The following is a 17148-nucleotide window of genomic DNA, read 5'->3' on the forward strand; positions in this document are numbered from 1 at the left end:
TTCAGTCTCACATGAGGGGTTACACAAACATCAACCAGGAAACGGGGCACATCGAAATAACTCTTGCAATGTTGGCAAAATCTTTCTTTTTTATCTTGTCTTCTGTTTAACGCAGGTTGTGACTCATTCTTTCTTCCCTTGAGGGTGCTCCTGATTTTTGTAAAAGCATTTAACTTGACTATTTTACATTTTCCCCCCGTCAAAACCCTTCTTCTTCTCTGCAAATTACACTCCTCCAAGTCAATTTGACTTGAAAGTTGAAGACGTATGCAGGCTGAGCCCTTCCTTAGTCGTCCTGCTACCACCTGCAACATGCATCTGGCAGCCATATTGGATCATTCTTTCAAATTCCGCGTGAAAATATCGTGATTGGGAATGAAGACGTTAGTACGTTGACACAAACTACAAAATATGAAATTGCCTCCAGACTTCTGTAGGTGACGTCAATAGGCCGATGCGGGCCAGTTAACATTTTGGAGCTAAAAGTGCCGGTCCTGGCACACCCCGCTTCGCTGCAGGCCCGCAGGCCACGCCTCCTAGTAAACAAGCCTAAAATCACTACTGTGTCTATTTTGGGGGGAAATGTACAAGTAGATATCATTTTTAGCTCTGACACTAAGAAATATGTGCTAATTTTGTCACCAGTAGAGGGCCCCTTTAAAGGGGAACGGCACATTTTTGGGAATTTTACGTATCGTTCACAATCATTATGACAGATGTTTTTTTTAATCATTTTAAATATTAAATAAGTGCGATTAAAAGTCTGCTTACAAGGGAGCCTATAGAGCCCAAAGAACCATCCTAATACCTCCATTAAGGTTTTATATACATTATGTAAGTATCATGCATTAATTATCCACCACTTATCCCTCTCCATTATATTAGTATAATACATATAGTTACTTTACATGCAGTCGGTTTTTGGCCCCCGGCCAATCTTTTGAAGCCCAATGCGGCTGCCAAGTCAAAATATGAAATTGCTTCCGGTCTTCTGTAGGTGACGTCAGCAGGCGGATGCAGGCCAGTTAACATTTTGGAGCTAAAAGTGGGCGTTACATAATTTGCTGACTGGAGGGAAGCCTGGTCCTGGCACACCACGCTTCGCTGCAGGCCCGCAGGCCACGCCTCCTCGTAAACAAGCCTAAAATCACTACTGTGTCTAATTTGGGGGGAAAGTTACAAGTAGATATAATTTTTAGCTCTGAAACTAAGAAATACGTGCTAATTTTGTCACCATTAATTAGAGGGCCCCTTTAAAGGGGAACGGCACATTTTGGGAATTTTACGTATCGTTTACAATCATTATGACGGATGTTTTTTTTTTTTGTCATTTTTAATATTAAATAAATGCGATTAAAAGTCTGCTTACAATGGAGCCTATAGAGCCCCTAAAGAACCATCCAAATACCTCCATTAGGGTTTTAAATACATTATGTTAGTATCATCCGTTCATTATCTACCACTTATCCCTCCACATTATATTAGTATAATACATATAATTACTTTACATGCAGTCGGTTTTTGGCCATTTTTCGAAGCCCAATGCGGCCGCCAAGTCAAAATATGAAATTGCTTCCGGTCTTCTGTAGGTGACGTCAGCAGGCGGATGCCGGCCAGTTAACATTTTGGAGCTAAAAGTGGGCGTTACATAATTTGCTGACTGGAAGGAAGCCTGGTCCTGGCAAACCACGCTTCGCTGCAGGCCCGCAGGCCACACCCCCTCGTAAACAAGCCTAAAATCACTACTGTGTCTATTTTGGGGGGAAATCTACAAGTAGATATCATTTTTAGCTCTGAAACTAAGAAATATGTGCTAATTTTGTCACCATTAGAGGGCCCCTTTAAAGGGGAACGGCACATTTTTGGGAATTTTACGTATCGTTCACAATCATTATGACAGATGTTTTTTTTTTTTTGTCATTTTAAATATTAAATAAATGCGATTAAAAGTCTGCTTACAATGGAGCCTATAGAGCCCCTAAAGAACCATCCAAGTACCTCCATTAGGGTTTTATATACATTATGTTAGTATCATGCATTCATTATCTACCACTTATGTATAATACATATAGTTACTTTACATGCAGTCGGTTTTTGGCCCCCGGCCAAGTTTTTGAAGCCCAATGCGGCCGCCAAGTCAAAATATGAAATTGCTTCCGGTCTTCTGTAGGTGACATCAGCAGGCGGATGCAGGCCAGTTAACATTTTGGAGCTAAAAGTGCCGGTCCTGGCACACCCCGCTTCGCTGCAGGCCCGCAGGCCACGCCCCCTAGTAAACAAGCCTAAAATCACTACTGTGTCTATTTTGGGGGGAAATTTACAAGTAGATATCATTTTTAGCTCCGAAACTAAGAAATACGTGCTAATTTTGTCACCACTAGAGGGCCCCTTTAAAGGGGAACGGCTCTTTTTTGGGAATTTTACGTATCGTTCACAATCATTATGACAGATGTTGTTTTTTTTTGTCATTTTAAATATTAAATAAATGCGATTAAAAGTCTGCTTACAATGGAGCCTATAGAGCCCCTAAAGAACCATCCAAATACCTCCATTAGGGTTTTATATACATTATGTTAGTATCATGCATTCATTATCTAACACTTATCCCTCTCCGTTATATTAGTATAATACAGATAGTTACTTTACATGCAGTCGGTTTTTGGCAACCCGGCCAATTTTTTTAAGCCCAATGCGGCCGCCAAGTCAAAATATGAAATTGCTTCCGGTCTTCTGTAGGTGACGTCAGCAGGTGGATGCAGGCCAGTTAACATTTTGGAGCTAAACGGGGGCGTTACATAATTTGCTGACTGGAGGGAAGACGGTCCTGGCACACCCCGCTTTGCTGCAGGCCCGCAGGCCACGCCCCCTAGTAAACAAGCCTAAAATCACTACTGTGTCCATTTTGGGGGGAAATTTACAAGTAGCTATCATTTTTAGCTCTGAAACTAAGAAATACGTGCTAATTTTGTCACCATTAGAGGGCCCCTTTAAAGGGGAACGGCTCTTTTTTGGGAATTTTACGTATTGTTCACAATCATTATGACAGTTGATTTTAAATATTAAATAAATGCGATTGAAAGTCTGCTTACAATGGAGCCTATAGAGCCCCTAAAGAACCATCCAAATACCTCCATTAGGGTTTTATATACATTATGTAAGTATCGTCCATTCATTATCTACCACTTACCACTCTCCATTATATTAGTATAATACATATACCGTATTTTACGGACTATAAGTCACACTTTTTTTTCATAGTTTGGCCGGGGGTGCGACTTATACTCAGGAGCGACTTATGTGTGAAATTATTAACACATTACTGTAAAATATCAAATAATATTATTTAGCTCATTCACGTAAGAGACTAGACCAGGCGTGTCCAAAGTGCGGCCCGAGGGCCATTTGTGGCCCCCAGGTAATTTGTTAATGGCCCATTCTAAAAAATACTATAATAAAAATGTAAAACCTAAAAGAGTGTAATAAAAGAAGAAACAGTGACATGTAACACGAATAACACAAAGCTGTTGTCGACCTGCTGAAAGCTCCAATTACTTCACTGGAACAATTTCACTTTCAAATATTTTGGGGGGATAATATTGCATATTTTGTGCGAAACAAAGTTTTCTTTCACAAAAAGGGCATGAAAAGTATGAAAAAAATTATAAAATCTTATAATCAAGAGATTTACAGACTTAAGCGTTAAAAGTACAAAAAATATAAATATACATTTTGCTTATTCTCAACACTTATTCTTTTTTTATTGTTACGAATTATTGACCTATTTAGGGTTCCAATTACTTCACATCAAATATTCCACTTTGAAATGTTTTGGGGGAAAATGTTGCACAGTTTGTGTGTTTGTCATATAAAAAAGGGTTTTGACATAAAGGGCATAAATGTTACGATCCACTACATGGACCGTTTGTTGAGTGCTTTTGTGTATGTTTTGATCACGTTTTGGACTCTGCAGATCCCAGTATTTGAGCACTTCCTTGTTTGTATTCGTCACCATAGCGACTTCACTTGTTCCACCTGCACAAACCTGTTTTTGATTACCGTTTCTGTATTTATACCTGCCTACTCCCATTGTTCTGTCTGAGTTCTTCACTTGCTTTATGCCACATGCACGTTCGTTTATCTGGTCCTGTTTTTGGCTTGCTAAGTTCCACCTTAGCTTTTGGGCGCATGACACGCGCAGCTTTTGGACTTTTACCCAGTGCTAGTGTTAGCCTAGCTCCCCGTGCGTTGCGCGCGCTTTCTTTTGTATTTGCATCAGTGTTCTTTTGTCATTTTATAAATTAAATCCAGCTCCTACCTGCTAACTTGCTTGTCTGGTCCCATGCATCTTGAGTTGACACCTCCGCGCATCGCAATGCGTGACAATAAACATAGAAAACAAAATTAAAAAAACGTTATAACGACGGACAGACCTGAAGTTGATCTCGGGATTCAAGCGTTAAATGAAAAAATAATAATTTATGACTTATTTCTAGGGATGCACCGATTAATTGGTAACCGAATATATTCGGCCGAATATGGCAAAAAAAGCCACATTCGGCCTTCGGTGGAATGAGTTAAAAACAAGGCCGAATAGTGGCGTGTGACGCAATTTTTTGACGCGGTGACGCAATCAACCAACGTGCAGTGACGCGGTGACGTTGGGATATGTTGTGTACCTGTATAAGTGTATGAGGTTACAAGCACACACTTAATTGAGATTTACTTAAGCCTTCTGTTTACATTATTAGCATATCTACTGTGGCTAAGTAGACTTTTGCCAAAAGGACACTAATTCTTTTGTTGTGGGTTTATCCACTTTAATGCACTTCATTTTTTTTTGGAATGCATGTTTTCTTTGAAGGCCTAATATAAATGAAAAACGGTGCTTTTTTTGAAAAGCAAAGACTACTGGCATATCAAAAAAATGTCGATATTCAATTAAAAATACTTTATTTGAAAAACACGTCTAAATATTTATTCTAGGCTATTTATGCAATATTTAAAAAATTGTGAAAAACTGCATTCATTATTCGGTATTCGGCCTTCAGCCAAGCGTTTAAATTTTATTCGGCTTCGGCCACAAATTTTCATTTCGGTGCATCTCTACTTATTTCTATGTACAAGTGTATGAGGTTACAAGCACACACTTATTGAGATTTAGTGGGGCCTCTGTTTACATTATTAGCCTGTTGTGTAGGCTACCTGTATAAGTGTATGAGGTTACAAGCACACACTTAATTGAGATTTACTTAAGCCTTCTGTTTACATTATTAGCATATCTACTGTGGCTAAGTAGACTTTTGCCAAAAGGACAATAATTCTTTTGTTGTGGGTTTATCCACTTTAATGCACTTCTTTTTTTTTTGGAATGCATGTTTTGTTTGAATGCCTAATATAAATGAAAAACTGTGCTTTTTTTGAAAAGCAAAGACTACTGGCATATTAAAAAAATGTCGATATTCAATAAAAAAAATACTTTATTTGAAAAACATGTCTAAATATTTATTCTAGGCTATTTATTCAATATTAAAAAAATTGTGAAAAACTGCATTCATTATTTGGTATTCGGCCAAGCGTTTAAATTTTATTCGGCTTCGGCTTCGGCCACAAATTTTCATTTCGGTGCATCCCTACTTATTTCTAACAATTTTACAACTGAGACCCTTCCCGAGACCGGGGACCAAACTTGAGGAAAACTATAAAGGTAAAAAAACAACAACTATGGTATTGCTTTTAAAAAGGAAAAATATCAAAAAGGCCCCCATACTTTGATTTTTCAGTCCGTGGCCCTCAGTGGAAAAAGTTTGGACACCACTGGACTAGACGTTTAAGATTTCATGGGATTTATGGATTAGGAGTGACAGATTGTTTGGTAAACATATAGCATGTTCTATATGTTATAGTTATTTGAATGACTCTTACCATAATATGTTACGTTAACATAGCAGGCACCTTCTCAGTTGGTTATTTATGCTTCATATAACGTACACTTATTCAGCCTGTTGTTCACTATTCTTTATTTTAAATTGCCTTTCAAATGTCTATTCTTGCTGTTGGGTTTTATCAAAGCGACTTATACACCGAAAAATACGCTAGTTACTTTACATGCAGTCTGCTTTTGGCCCCCGGCCAAATGTTTGAAGCCCAATGCGGCCGCCGAGTCAAAAAGTTTGGACGCCCCCTGCTCTGAAGTATCAATCAATAAAAAAAAAAAGAGGGCATTTAGAAAAGCCAAGTTTCAATACATCATTTATAACTTCCCCCAGGCAAAAAAAGGCAACATTTAAGAGCTAAAGACAAGTCCAGAAAAGGACAGACAGGATGCAATCTCGTCCATTGGTTTTGTTGGCAGCTTTTTGTGCAAGTAGAGAGTAAAGTAAATCTCCCCGACTAAAAGAGAAGTATCGATGTGTGATTGAATTGTTACTTCAAGGGGGAAATTCGGGGCCGTTGCACTCATTTCAGTCACGCAGACGCTCTCCTACTTGATGAGCCTGCTCAGAAGCGTTCCTCCATGCAGAATGTCCACAGTGATGGAGGCTCAAGCGAGGCCTCTGTGAGCATGTCGAGCTGGTGCATCAGCAGCTGGTGGAACTCGATCCCTCGTCTTTGAAGACAAGCATCGATCCGTGTCAGTCGTCCAGACTCTCCGCTGGTTGATGTGCCTCCCTGGTGAGCGGCCTCAAAGCCATGCCCTCGTTTCTCCTCTCGCTGTCCTCGGTGTAGAGGTTGTTCTGCTGGATGTATTCTATCACAGAGTCCGGGATGAGGTATTTGACGCTGGTTCCCCGCCGGAGAGCCCGTCTGACCTCAGTGGCGCTGGTCTCGTTCCTCACCCACTCTTTCACCTGGAAGATGTTCCGTCTGTGGCGCCAGAGCGTGTCCGATTCGTGCACCACCTTCTCGGGCTGCAGACCCCCGCGACTGACGCACACCATACCGAAGCGCCCAACCACTTCCTCCATGTGCTCGTCCTGCCACAGGCCCGGCTTGTTGAAGGTGTCCAGGAAATCAGCTCCACACAGCAGCTTGAGCTGAGGAGGAGCACCTGGGGCAGGAAGTGGGTAAATCCATTCACTGTTAGCAATGTACCGTCAATTCCAGAGTATAAACCGCCACTTTTTTTCCTACACTTTGAACCCTGCTGCGATTAAAAAGATGTGTTCAATAATTTCCATTAACCACTAGCAGAGGACTAAAATGATGTGTTATTGTTTGTGCTATGGTGCCGTCTATTGGACGAGTTTGCTCACTGCAGAAATGTACTTTTGGTTTTAATGCCTTGAACCGAAAGTAAAACCATACATAGCGTTTCTACTCATATGGATTCTTCATTCATCACTCCTCAAAACGTTTGTGTTAGTTTTACAATAGAACTAAAACAAACATACGTATTTGTATGTTCTATCGTAGTGTAATGAAGTTAGCGTTGTTATGCAAACACATCTACAAGTGTCCGTGTTAGTAATATTAACTTACTATAGTTAATATTAGTTTTACAATAGAACTAAAACAATTCGTACTTACTATACCGTCCAATGTGTGGCTTCTGTAGGAGTGTTTTCATGCATATTTGTATGTTCTATCGTAGTGTAATGAAGCTAGCTTGTTATGCTAACACATTTACAAGTGTCTGTTAGTAATATTAACTTACTATAGTTAATATTAGTTTTACAATAGAACTAAAACAATTCGTACTTACTACACCGTCCAATGTGTGGCTTCTGTAGGAGTGTTTTCATGCATATTTGTATGTTCTATCGTGGTGTAATGAAGTTAGCGTTGTTATGCTAACACGTTTACAAGTGTCTGTGTTAGTAATATTAACTTACTATAGTTAATATTAGTTTTACAATAGAACTAAAACAATTCGTACTTACTATACCGTCCCATGTGTGACATCTGTAGGAGTTTTTCATGCATATATGTATGTTCTAACGTAGTGTAATGAAGCTAGCTTTGTTATGCTAACATATCTACAAGTGTCCGTGTTAACAATATTAACTTACTATAGGTAATATTAGTTTTACAATAGAACTAAAACAATTCGTACTCACTATACCGTCCCATGTGTGGCGTCTGTAGGAGTGTTTTCATGCATATTTGTATGTTCTATCGTAGTGTAATGAAGCTAGCGTTATTATGCTATCACGTTTACAAGTGTCTGTGTTAGTAATATTAACTTACTAGAGTTAATATTAGTTTTACAATAGAACTAAAACAGTTCGTACTTATTATACCGTCCCATGTGTGGCGTCTGTAGGAGTGTTTTCATGCATATTTTTATGTTCGATCGTAGTGTAATGAAGCTAGCGTTTTCATACTAACACGATTACATGTGTCTGTGTTAGTAATATTAACTTACTATAGTTAATATTAGTTTTACAATAGGACTAAAACAATTCGTACTTACTATACCGTCCCATGTGTGGCGTCTGTAGGAGTGTTTTCATGCATATTTATATGTTCTATCGTAGTGTAATGAAGCTAAGGTGGTTAAGCTAACACATTTACAAGTGTTTGTTAGTAATATTAACTTACTATAGTTAATATTAGTTTTACAATAGAACTAAAACAATTCGTACTTACTATACCGTCCCATGTGTGGCGTCTGTAGGAGTGTTTTCATGCATATTTGTATGTTCTATCGTAGTGTAATGAAGCTAGCATTGTTATGCTAACACGTTTACAAGTGTCTGTTCATAATAACTTACTATAGTTAATATTAGTTTTACAATAGAACTAAAACAGTTCGTACTTACTATACCGTCCCATGTGTGGCGTCTGTAGGACTTTTTCATGCATATTTGTATGTTCTATCGTAGTGTAATGAATCTAGCTTGTTATGCTAACACATTTACAAGTGTCTGTTAGTAATATTAACTTACTATAGTTAATATTAGTTTTACAATAGAACTAAAACAATTCGTACTTACTATACCGTCCAATGTGTGGCGTCTGTAGGAGTGATTTCATGCATATTTGTATGTTCTATCGTAGTGTAATGAAGCTAGCTTGTTATGCTAACACATTTACAAGTGTCTGTTAGTAATATTAACTTACCATAGTTAATATTAGTTTTACAATAGAACTAAAACAATTCGTACTTACTACAACGTCCAATGTGTGGTGGCTTCTGTAGGAGTGTTTTCATGCATATTTGTATGTTCTATCGTGGTGTAATGAAGTTAGCGTTGTTATGCTAACACGTTTACAAGTGTCTGTGTTAGTAATATTAACTTACTATAGTTAATATTAGTTTTACAATAGAACTAAAACAATTCGTACTTACTATACCGTCCCATGTGTGGCGTCTGTAGGAGTGTTTTCATGCATATTTATATGTTCTATCGTAGTGTAATGAAGTTAGCGTTGTTATGCTAACACATCTACAAGTGTCCGTGTTAACAATATTAACGTACTATAGTTAATATTAGTTTTACAATAGAACTAAAACAATTCAAACTTACAATACCGTCCCATGTGTGGCGTCTGTAGGAGTGTTTTCATGCATATTTGTATGTTCTATCGTAGTGTAATGAAGCTAGCTTTTTATGCTAACACATTTACAAGTGTCTGTTAGTAATATTAACTTACTATAGTTAATATTAGTTTTACAATAGAACTAAAACAATTCGTACTTACTATACCGTCCCATGTGTGGCGTCTGTAGGAGTGTTTTCATGCATATTTGTATGTTCTATCGTAGTGTAATGAAGCTAGCTTGTTATGCTAACATATTTACAAGTGTCTGTTAGTAATATTAACCTACTATAGTTAATATTAGTTTTACAATAGAACTAAAACAGTTCGTACTTACTACACCGTCCCATGTGTGGCGTCTGTAGGAGTGTTTTCATGCATATTTGTATGTTCTATCGTAGTGTAATGAAGCTAGCGTTGTTATGCTAACATATCTACAAGTGTCCGTGTTAACAATATTAACTTACTATAGGTAATATTAGTTTTACAATAGAACTAAAACAATTCGTACTCACTATACCGTCCCATGTGTGGCGTCTGTAGGAGTGTTTTCATGCATATTTGTATGTTCTATCGTAGTGTAATGAAGCTAGCGTTATTATGCTATCACGTTTACAAGTGTCTGTGTTAGTAATATTAACTTACTATAGTTAATATTAGTTTTACAATAGAACTAAAACAGTTCGTACTTACTACACCGTCCCATGTGTGGCGTCTGTAGGAGTGTTTTCATGCATATTTTTATGTTCTATCGTAGTGTAATGAAGCTAGCGTTTTCATACTAACACGATTACAAGTGTCTGTGTTAGTAATATTAACTTACTATAGTTAATATTAGTTTTACAATAGAACTAAAACAATTCGTACTTACTATACCGTCCCATGTGTGGCGTCAGTAAGGAGTGTTTTCATGCATATTTGTATGTTTTAACGTAGTGTAATGAAACTAGCGTTGTTATGCTAACACGTTTACAAGTGTCTGTGTTAGTAATATTAACTTGCTATAGTTAATATTAGTTTTACAATAGAACTAAAACAATTCGTACTTACTACACCGTCCCATGTGTGGCGTCTGTAGGAGTGTTTTCATGCATAATTGTATGTTCTATCGTAGTGTAATAAAGCTAGCGTTGTTATGCTAACACGTTTACAAGTGTCTGTTCGTAATAACTTACTATAGTTAATATTAGTTTTACAATAGAACTAAAACAGTTCGTACTTACTACACCGTCCCATGTGTGGCGTCTGTAGGAGTGTTTTCATGCATATTTGTATGTTCTATCGTAGTATAATGAAGCAAGCGTTGTTATGCTAACACATTTACAAGTGTCTGTTAGTAATATTAACTTACTATAGTTAATATTAGTTTTACAATAGAACTAAAACAGTTCGTACTTACTACACCGTCCCATGTGTGGCGTCTGTAGGAGTGTTTTCATGCATATTTGTATGTTCTATTGTAGTGTAATGAAGCTAGCGTTGTTATGCTAACACATCTACAATTGTCCGTGTTAACAATATTAACTTACTATAGTTAATATTAGTTTTACAATAGAACTAAAACAATTCGTACTTACTATACCGTCCCATGTGTGGAGTCTGTAGGAGTGTTTTCATGCATATTTGTATGTTCTATCGTAATGTAATTAAGCTAGCGTTGTTATGCTAACACATCTACAAGTGTCCGTGTTAACAATATTAACTTACTATAGTTAATATTAGTTTTACAATAGAACTACAACAGTTCGTACTTACTACACCGTCCAATGTGTGGCTTCTGTAGGAGTGTTTTCATGCATATTTGTATGTTCTATCGTAGTGTAATGAAGCTAAGGTGGTTAAGCTAACACATTTACAAGTGTTTGTTAGAAATATTAACTTACTATAATTAATATTAGTTTTACAATAGAACTAAAACAATTCGTACTTATTATACCGTTCCATGTGTGGCGTCTGTAGTTTTTCATGCATATTTGTATGTTCTATCATAGTGTAATGAAGCTAGCGTTGTTATGCTAACACGTTTACAAGTGTCTGTTCGTAATAACTTACTCTAGTTAATATTAGTTTTACAATAGAACTAAAACAGTTCGTACTTACTACACCGTCCCATGTGTGGCGTCTGTAGGAGTGTTTTCATGCATATTTGTATGTTCTATCGTAGTGTAATGAAACTAAGGTGGTTAAGCTAACATATTTACAAGTGTTTGTTAGTAATATTAACTTACTATAGTTAATATTAGTTTTACAATAAAACTAAAACAATTCGTACTTACTATACCGTCCCATGTGTGGCGTCTGTAGGAGTGTTTTCATGCATATTTGTATGTTCTATCGTAGTGTAATGAAGCTAGCGTTGTTATGCTATCCCGTTTACAAATGTCTGTTAGTAATATTAACTTACTATAGTTAATAATAGTTTTACAATAAAACTAAAACAATTCGTATTTACTATACTGTCCCATGTGTGGCGTCTGTAGGAGTTTTTCATGCATATTTGAATGTTCTATCATAGTGTACTGAAGCTAGCGCTGTTATGCTAACACGTTTACAAGTGTCTGTTAGTAATATTAACTTACTATAGTTAATATTAGTTTTACAATAGAACTAAAACAATTCGTACTTACTATACCGTCCCATGTGTGGCGTCTGTAGGAGTGTTTTCATGCATATTTGTATGTTCTACCGTAGTGTAATGAAGTTAGCGTTGTTGTGCTAACACGTTTACAAGTGTCTGTGTTAGTAATATTAACTTGCTATAGTTAATATTAGTTTTACAATAGAACTAAAACAATTCGTACTTACTATACCGTCCAATGTGTGGCTTCTGTAGGAGTGTTTTCATGCATATTTGTATGACCTATTGTAGTGTAATGAAGCTAGCTTGTTATGCTAACACATTTACAAGTATCTGTTAGTAATATTAACTTACTATAGTTAATATTAGTTTTACAATAGAACTAAAACAGTTCGTACTTACTATACCGTCCCATGTGTGGCGTCTGTTGGAATGTTTTCATGCATATTTTTATGTTCTATCGTAGTGTAATGAAGCTAGCGTTTTAATGCTAACACGATTACAAGTGTCTGTGTTAGTAATATTAACTTACTATAGTTAATATTAGTTTTACAATAGAACTAAAAAAATGTGTACTTTCTATACCGTCCCAAGTGTGGCGTCTGTAAGGGGAACATTATCACAATTTCAAAAGGCTTAAAAACAATAAAAAACAGTTCCCAGTGGCTTGTTTTATTTTTCGAAGTTTTTTTCAAAATTTTACACCTCCCGGAATATCCCTAAAAAAAGCTTTAAAGTTCTCGATTTTCGCTATTTGCGATGCGACTGTCCATTTCCCTGTGACGTCATACAGGGCTGCCAATACAAACAACATGGCGGTTACCACAGCAAGATATAGCGACATTAGCTCGGATTCAGACTTGGATTTCAGCGGTTTAAGCGATTCAACAGATTACGCATGTATTGAAACAGATGGTCAGAGTATGGAGGCAGATAGCGAAAACGAAATTGAAGAAGAAATTGAAGCTATTGAGCGAATAGCTATTGACGCTATTCGGCCATAGCGTTGGTGTACCTAATGAAGTGACCCATAGCATGGCTGCCTTATTAGCATCGCCAGTAAAATGTGCGGACCAAACGATAAGGACTTTCGCATCTTGTGACACTGGAGCAACTTAAATTCGTCGATTGGTAAGTGTTTGTTTCGCATTAAATGTGGGTATCTAGTTTCAAATGTACATACAGCTACCGTAAATAGCATGTTAGCATCGATTAGCTGGCAGTCACCCTGTGACCAAATATGTCTGATTAGCACATAAGTCAACAACATCAACAAAACTCACCTTTGTGATTTCGTTGACTTAATCGTTGCAAATGCATCTGCAGGTTATCCATACATCTCTGTGCCATGTCTGTCTTAGCATCGCCGGTCAAATGTGAAGACACTTTGGTACATTCAATGGGGGTCTGGCGGAAGATTTCTTGCCAGTGGTGCAACTTGAATCCATCCCTGTTAGTGTTGTTACACCCTCCGACAACACACCGACGAGGCATGATGTCTCCAAGGTTCCAAAAAATAGTCGAAAAAATGGAAAATAACAGAGCTGAGACCCGGTGTTTGTAATGTGAAAATGAAAATGTGTGTTACCTCGGTGACGTCACGTTCTGACGTCATCGCTAAAAAAACGATAAACAGAAAGGCGTTTAATTTGCCAAAATTCACCCATTTAGAGTTCGGAAATCGGTTAAAAAAACACATGGTCTTTTTTCTGCAACATCAAGGTATATATTGACGCTTGCATAGGTTTGGTGATAATGTTCCCCTTTAACATACCAGGCACCTTCTCAGTTGGTTATTTATGCCTCATATAACGTACACTTATTCAGCCTGTTGTTCACTATTCTTTATTTATCTTAAATTGCCTTTCAGATATTTATTCTTGGTGTTGGGTTTTATCAAATAAATTTCCACTAAAAATGCGACTGATATATGTTTTTTTCCTTCTTTATTATGCATTTTCGGCAGGTGCGACTTATAGTCCGAAAAATACGGTAAACAAGCATCAAATAGTTGCATATTTCTTACAGAGACAAAGTCTACAAGGGGTCTGTCACACATATGGATCATGTTTTGTTTTGTCATGTTATGTTTTTGATTTTGGACAATCAGTCCCGTTTTGCACTTCCTGGTTTTGTTTGTTTCCATGCCAACCTCGTTAGTTTTCACCTGTCACGTCCTTGTTCTCAGCCTCACCTGTTTTCACAAATCATCACAGCTAAGTCACTCTTTTTCTTGTCTTCGTCCTGGGATCCTCACACTCGCACGCACCCTATCCATGCTGTTCAAACTTTCACGTCTTCGTCCACAGTTCCATGCCGTGTAAGTTTATGTATTTATGCCACAGTGCACTCTTTTGTTTCATGTCTTTAGTCTTGCCATCGTGCTGTTTAAGTTTATTGTTAAATTGTCTTTCATGCCAACGAGCAGGTGTTTTCATAGTTTGGCCGGGGCTGCGACTTATACTCAGGAGCGACTTATCTGTGGAATTATTAACACATTACCGTAAAATATCAAATAATATTATTTAGCTCATTCACGTAAGAGACTAGACGTATAAGATTTCTTGGGATTTATCGATTAGGAATGACAGATTGTTTGATAAACTTATAGAATGTTCTATATGTTATAGTTATTTGTATTGGCTCTTACAAAAATATGTAACGTTAAAGGGGAACATTATCACAATTTCAAAAGGCTTAAAACCAAAAAAAATCAGTTCCCGTGGCTTGTTTTATTTTTCGAAGTTTTTTTCAAAATTTTACACCTCCCGGAATATCCCTAAATATCCCTAAATAAAGCTTTAAAGTTCTTGATTTTCGCTATTTGCGATGCGACTGTCCATTTCCCTGTGACGTCATACAGTGCTGCCAATACAAACAACATGGCGGTTACCACAGCAAGATATAGCGACATTAGCTCGGATTCAGACTCGGATTTCAGCGGTTTAAGCGATTCAACAGATTACGCATGTATTGAAACAGATAGTCGGAGTATGGAGGCAGATAGCGAAAACGAAATTGAAGAAGAAATTGAAACTATTGAGCTTTAGTCTTGCCATCGTGCTGTTTAAGTTTATTGTTAAATTGTCTTTCATGCCAACGAGCAGGTGTTTTTGTTTGACGTTTGTACTCTTTAGCCAAGTTTCTTCCTCCATTGTAAGCGCTTTTTGTTGTTTATTTGTTTATTACATAAACCATGTACTTACATTCATGCCTGACTCGTCCCACATCATCCTTACATCGAGGAAGCACAAACATCCACAGCCCAAGCCTGACAGGGTCCAGTAACAATCATACAGCTAACCGGCTGCAAGAGAAGCTCCGCATTCCCGTCAAAGGCAAAGAAGGTAGAGCACTCTTGAGCGATTGACATTGGTACGTTTGACAAAAGTGACCAGTCTAAGGCAGGTTTGAATCTTGTCAGAAGAAGACCCTCCCTGGTCCGCAAAATACTTAATTTAAACAAACTTAACAAGCGTTCTCAATGTAAATGCAGAAAAAGTTATATCACTATGACTGAGGATAATGAGGACAGCAGCGACTTAAAGTAGAGTTTAGTTGCTGCTATGTGGTGGAGATTTCCTTGTGAGAATTTCTGTGATTACCTAACGCTAAAAACACTCTGCTTGACACCAAACTACGACGTTATAATATTCTCTTTGGAAAAAAACCCTCCAGGCTTGTATTGATGTCGACACTGACTCTGAATAGAAAGTCGTAAAATTGCAGCAGGTGTAATTAATCCAAGTTTTCAGTAGTTGTGGACACACACACGCGCTCACACACACACAGTCCTAAAAACAGACGATTAAAATAACGCCTAATACTCTGAAAGCAGCGGTAGGCTTTTACTCCGCACGTGTTATATAGCACATTACACGAACACAAATCCTTTACACGGACTAAGCTTGTAAAAGACGTGTTAGAGCAGAATACGCAGGAAAAAGAAAAGGTTTTACTGAACACAGTGCGCTTTTGTACATTCAACATTTCAAACCACTGGCACAGCGCCACCAGCTGAAGGCAATATTCAGGCAATAGCAGGGGTTAAAATATGGAACTGTTTAAAGGATGAAATAAAACACAGCACCAACATAAACCAGTTTAAAAAGCTTTTTAAATCATTTATCATTAGTAAATATAAGAAAGAAGAGCAAACATTGTTTTAGAAAGACAATAATATATATGTATATAAATACAATTTATGATTTCATAATTATACATATAGGTTATATTAAAATGTATATATTACCACTTTATATGGAATTTAAATGAATTGTGTATGTATAATGTATGTATGTATATGTGTATATATGTATGTATATATATATATGTGTGTATGTATGTATATGTATGTGTATATGTATGTGTGTGTATGTATATATATATATATATATATAAGTGTACAAATGTATATGTTTGATTTAAATGTTAAACTGTGTATATGAGACGTGTGCTACATATATGTTGCTTATATATTGTTTAAAAAAAAAAAAAAAAAAAGTAATATAAGTGAAGCATGTTTTAGATTTTATGTGTTTTGGGCCTTGTTCTTGTTGTGATGGGGTAGGTTTATATAAGCGTTGCTTCAACCTACACCCTTTCGGCTCAATCATTGCTCAAATGAGTGTTTTTTCTTTTCTTTTTCTTTTCTTGTTGTTCTTTGTTTTATGTGAAGATTGCCGGAAAAAAAAAAAAAAAATGTCGCTTAAAGAGAGACACAAAACAAATAGCCCCAATTCACTTTTTTAAACATTTTGTATATTATTTTCCTCACGTCAAGTTAGGGCTGGGCGATACATCGATATACTCGATATATCGCGGGTTTGTCTCTGTGCGATACAGAATATGACTATATGGTGATATTGGAGTATATGTTCTCATGCAGTTGCATTTAGCTGCGGGCATTACACTACAGCAGGGGTCACCAACGCGGTGCCCGTAAGGACCAGATGAGTCGCCCGCTGGCCTGTTCTAAAAATAGCTGGAAGAGCAGCACTTACCAGTGAGCTGCCTCTATTTTTTAAATTGTATTTATTCACCAGCATGCTGGTCTCGCTTTGCTCGACATTTTTAATTCCAAGAGA

The 17148-nt window shown here is 37.1% G+C and overlaps 1 protein-coding gene across 1 annotated transcript in view; it reads right to left on the bottom strand.

The window, feature by feature from the left end:
• Nucleotides 1–17148, bottom strand: part of LOC133568898 (nicotinamide/nicotinic acid mononucleotide adenylyltransferase 3-like) — a 59808-nt gene that overhangs the window by 12951 nt on the left and 29709 nt on the right. The window contains exon 5 of the mRNA XM_061921092.1: nucleotides 6635–7048. Within this exon, the coding sequence (XP_061777076.1) occupies nucleotides 6635–7048 (414 nt within the window). The remainder of the gene's footprint in view (nucleotides 1–6634; nucleotides 7049–17148) is intronic.

Source organism: Nerophis ophidion, linkage group LG14 (genome assembly GCF_033978795.1).
Source record: "Nerophis ophidion isolate RoL-2023_Sa linkage group LG14, RoL_Noph_v1.0, whole genome shotgun sequence".
Classification (NCBI taxonomy): domain Eukaryota; kingdom Metazoa; phylum Chordata; class Actinopteri; order Syngnathiformes; family Syngnathidae; genus Nerophis; species Nerophis ophidion.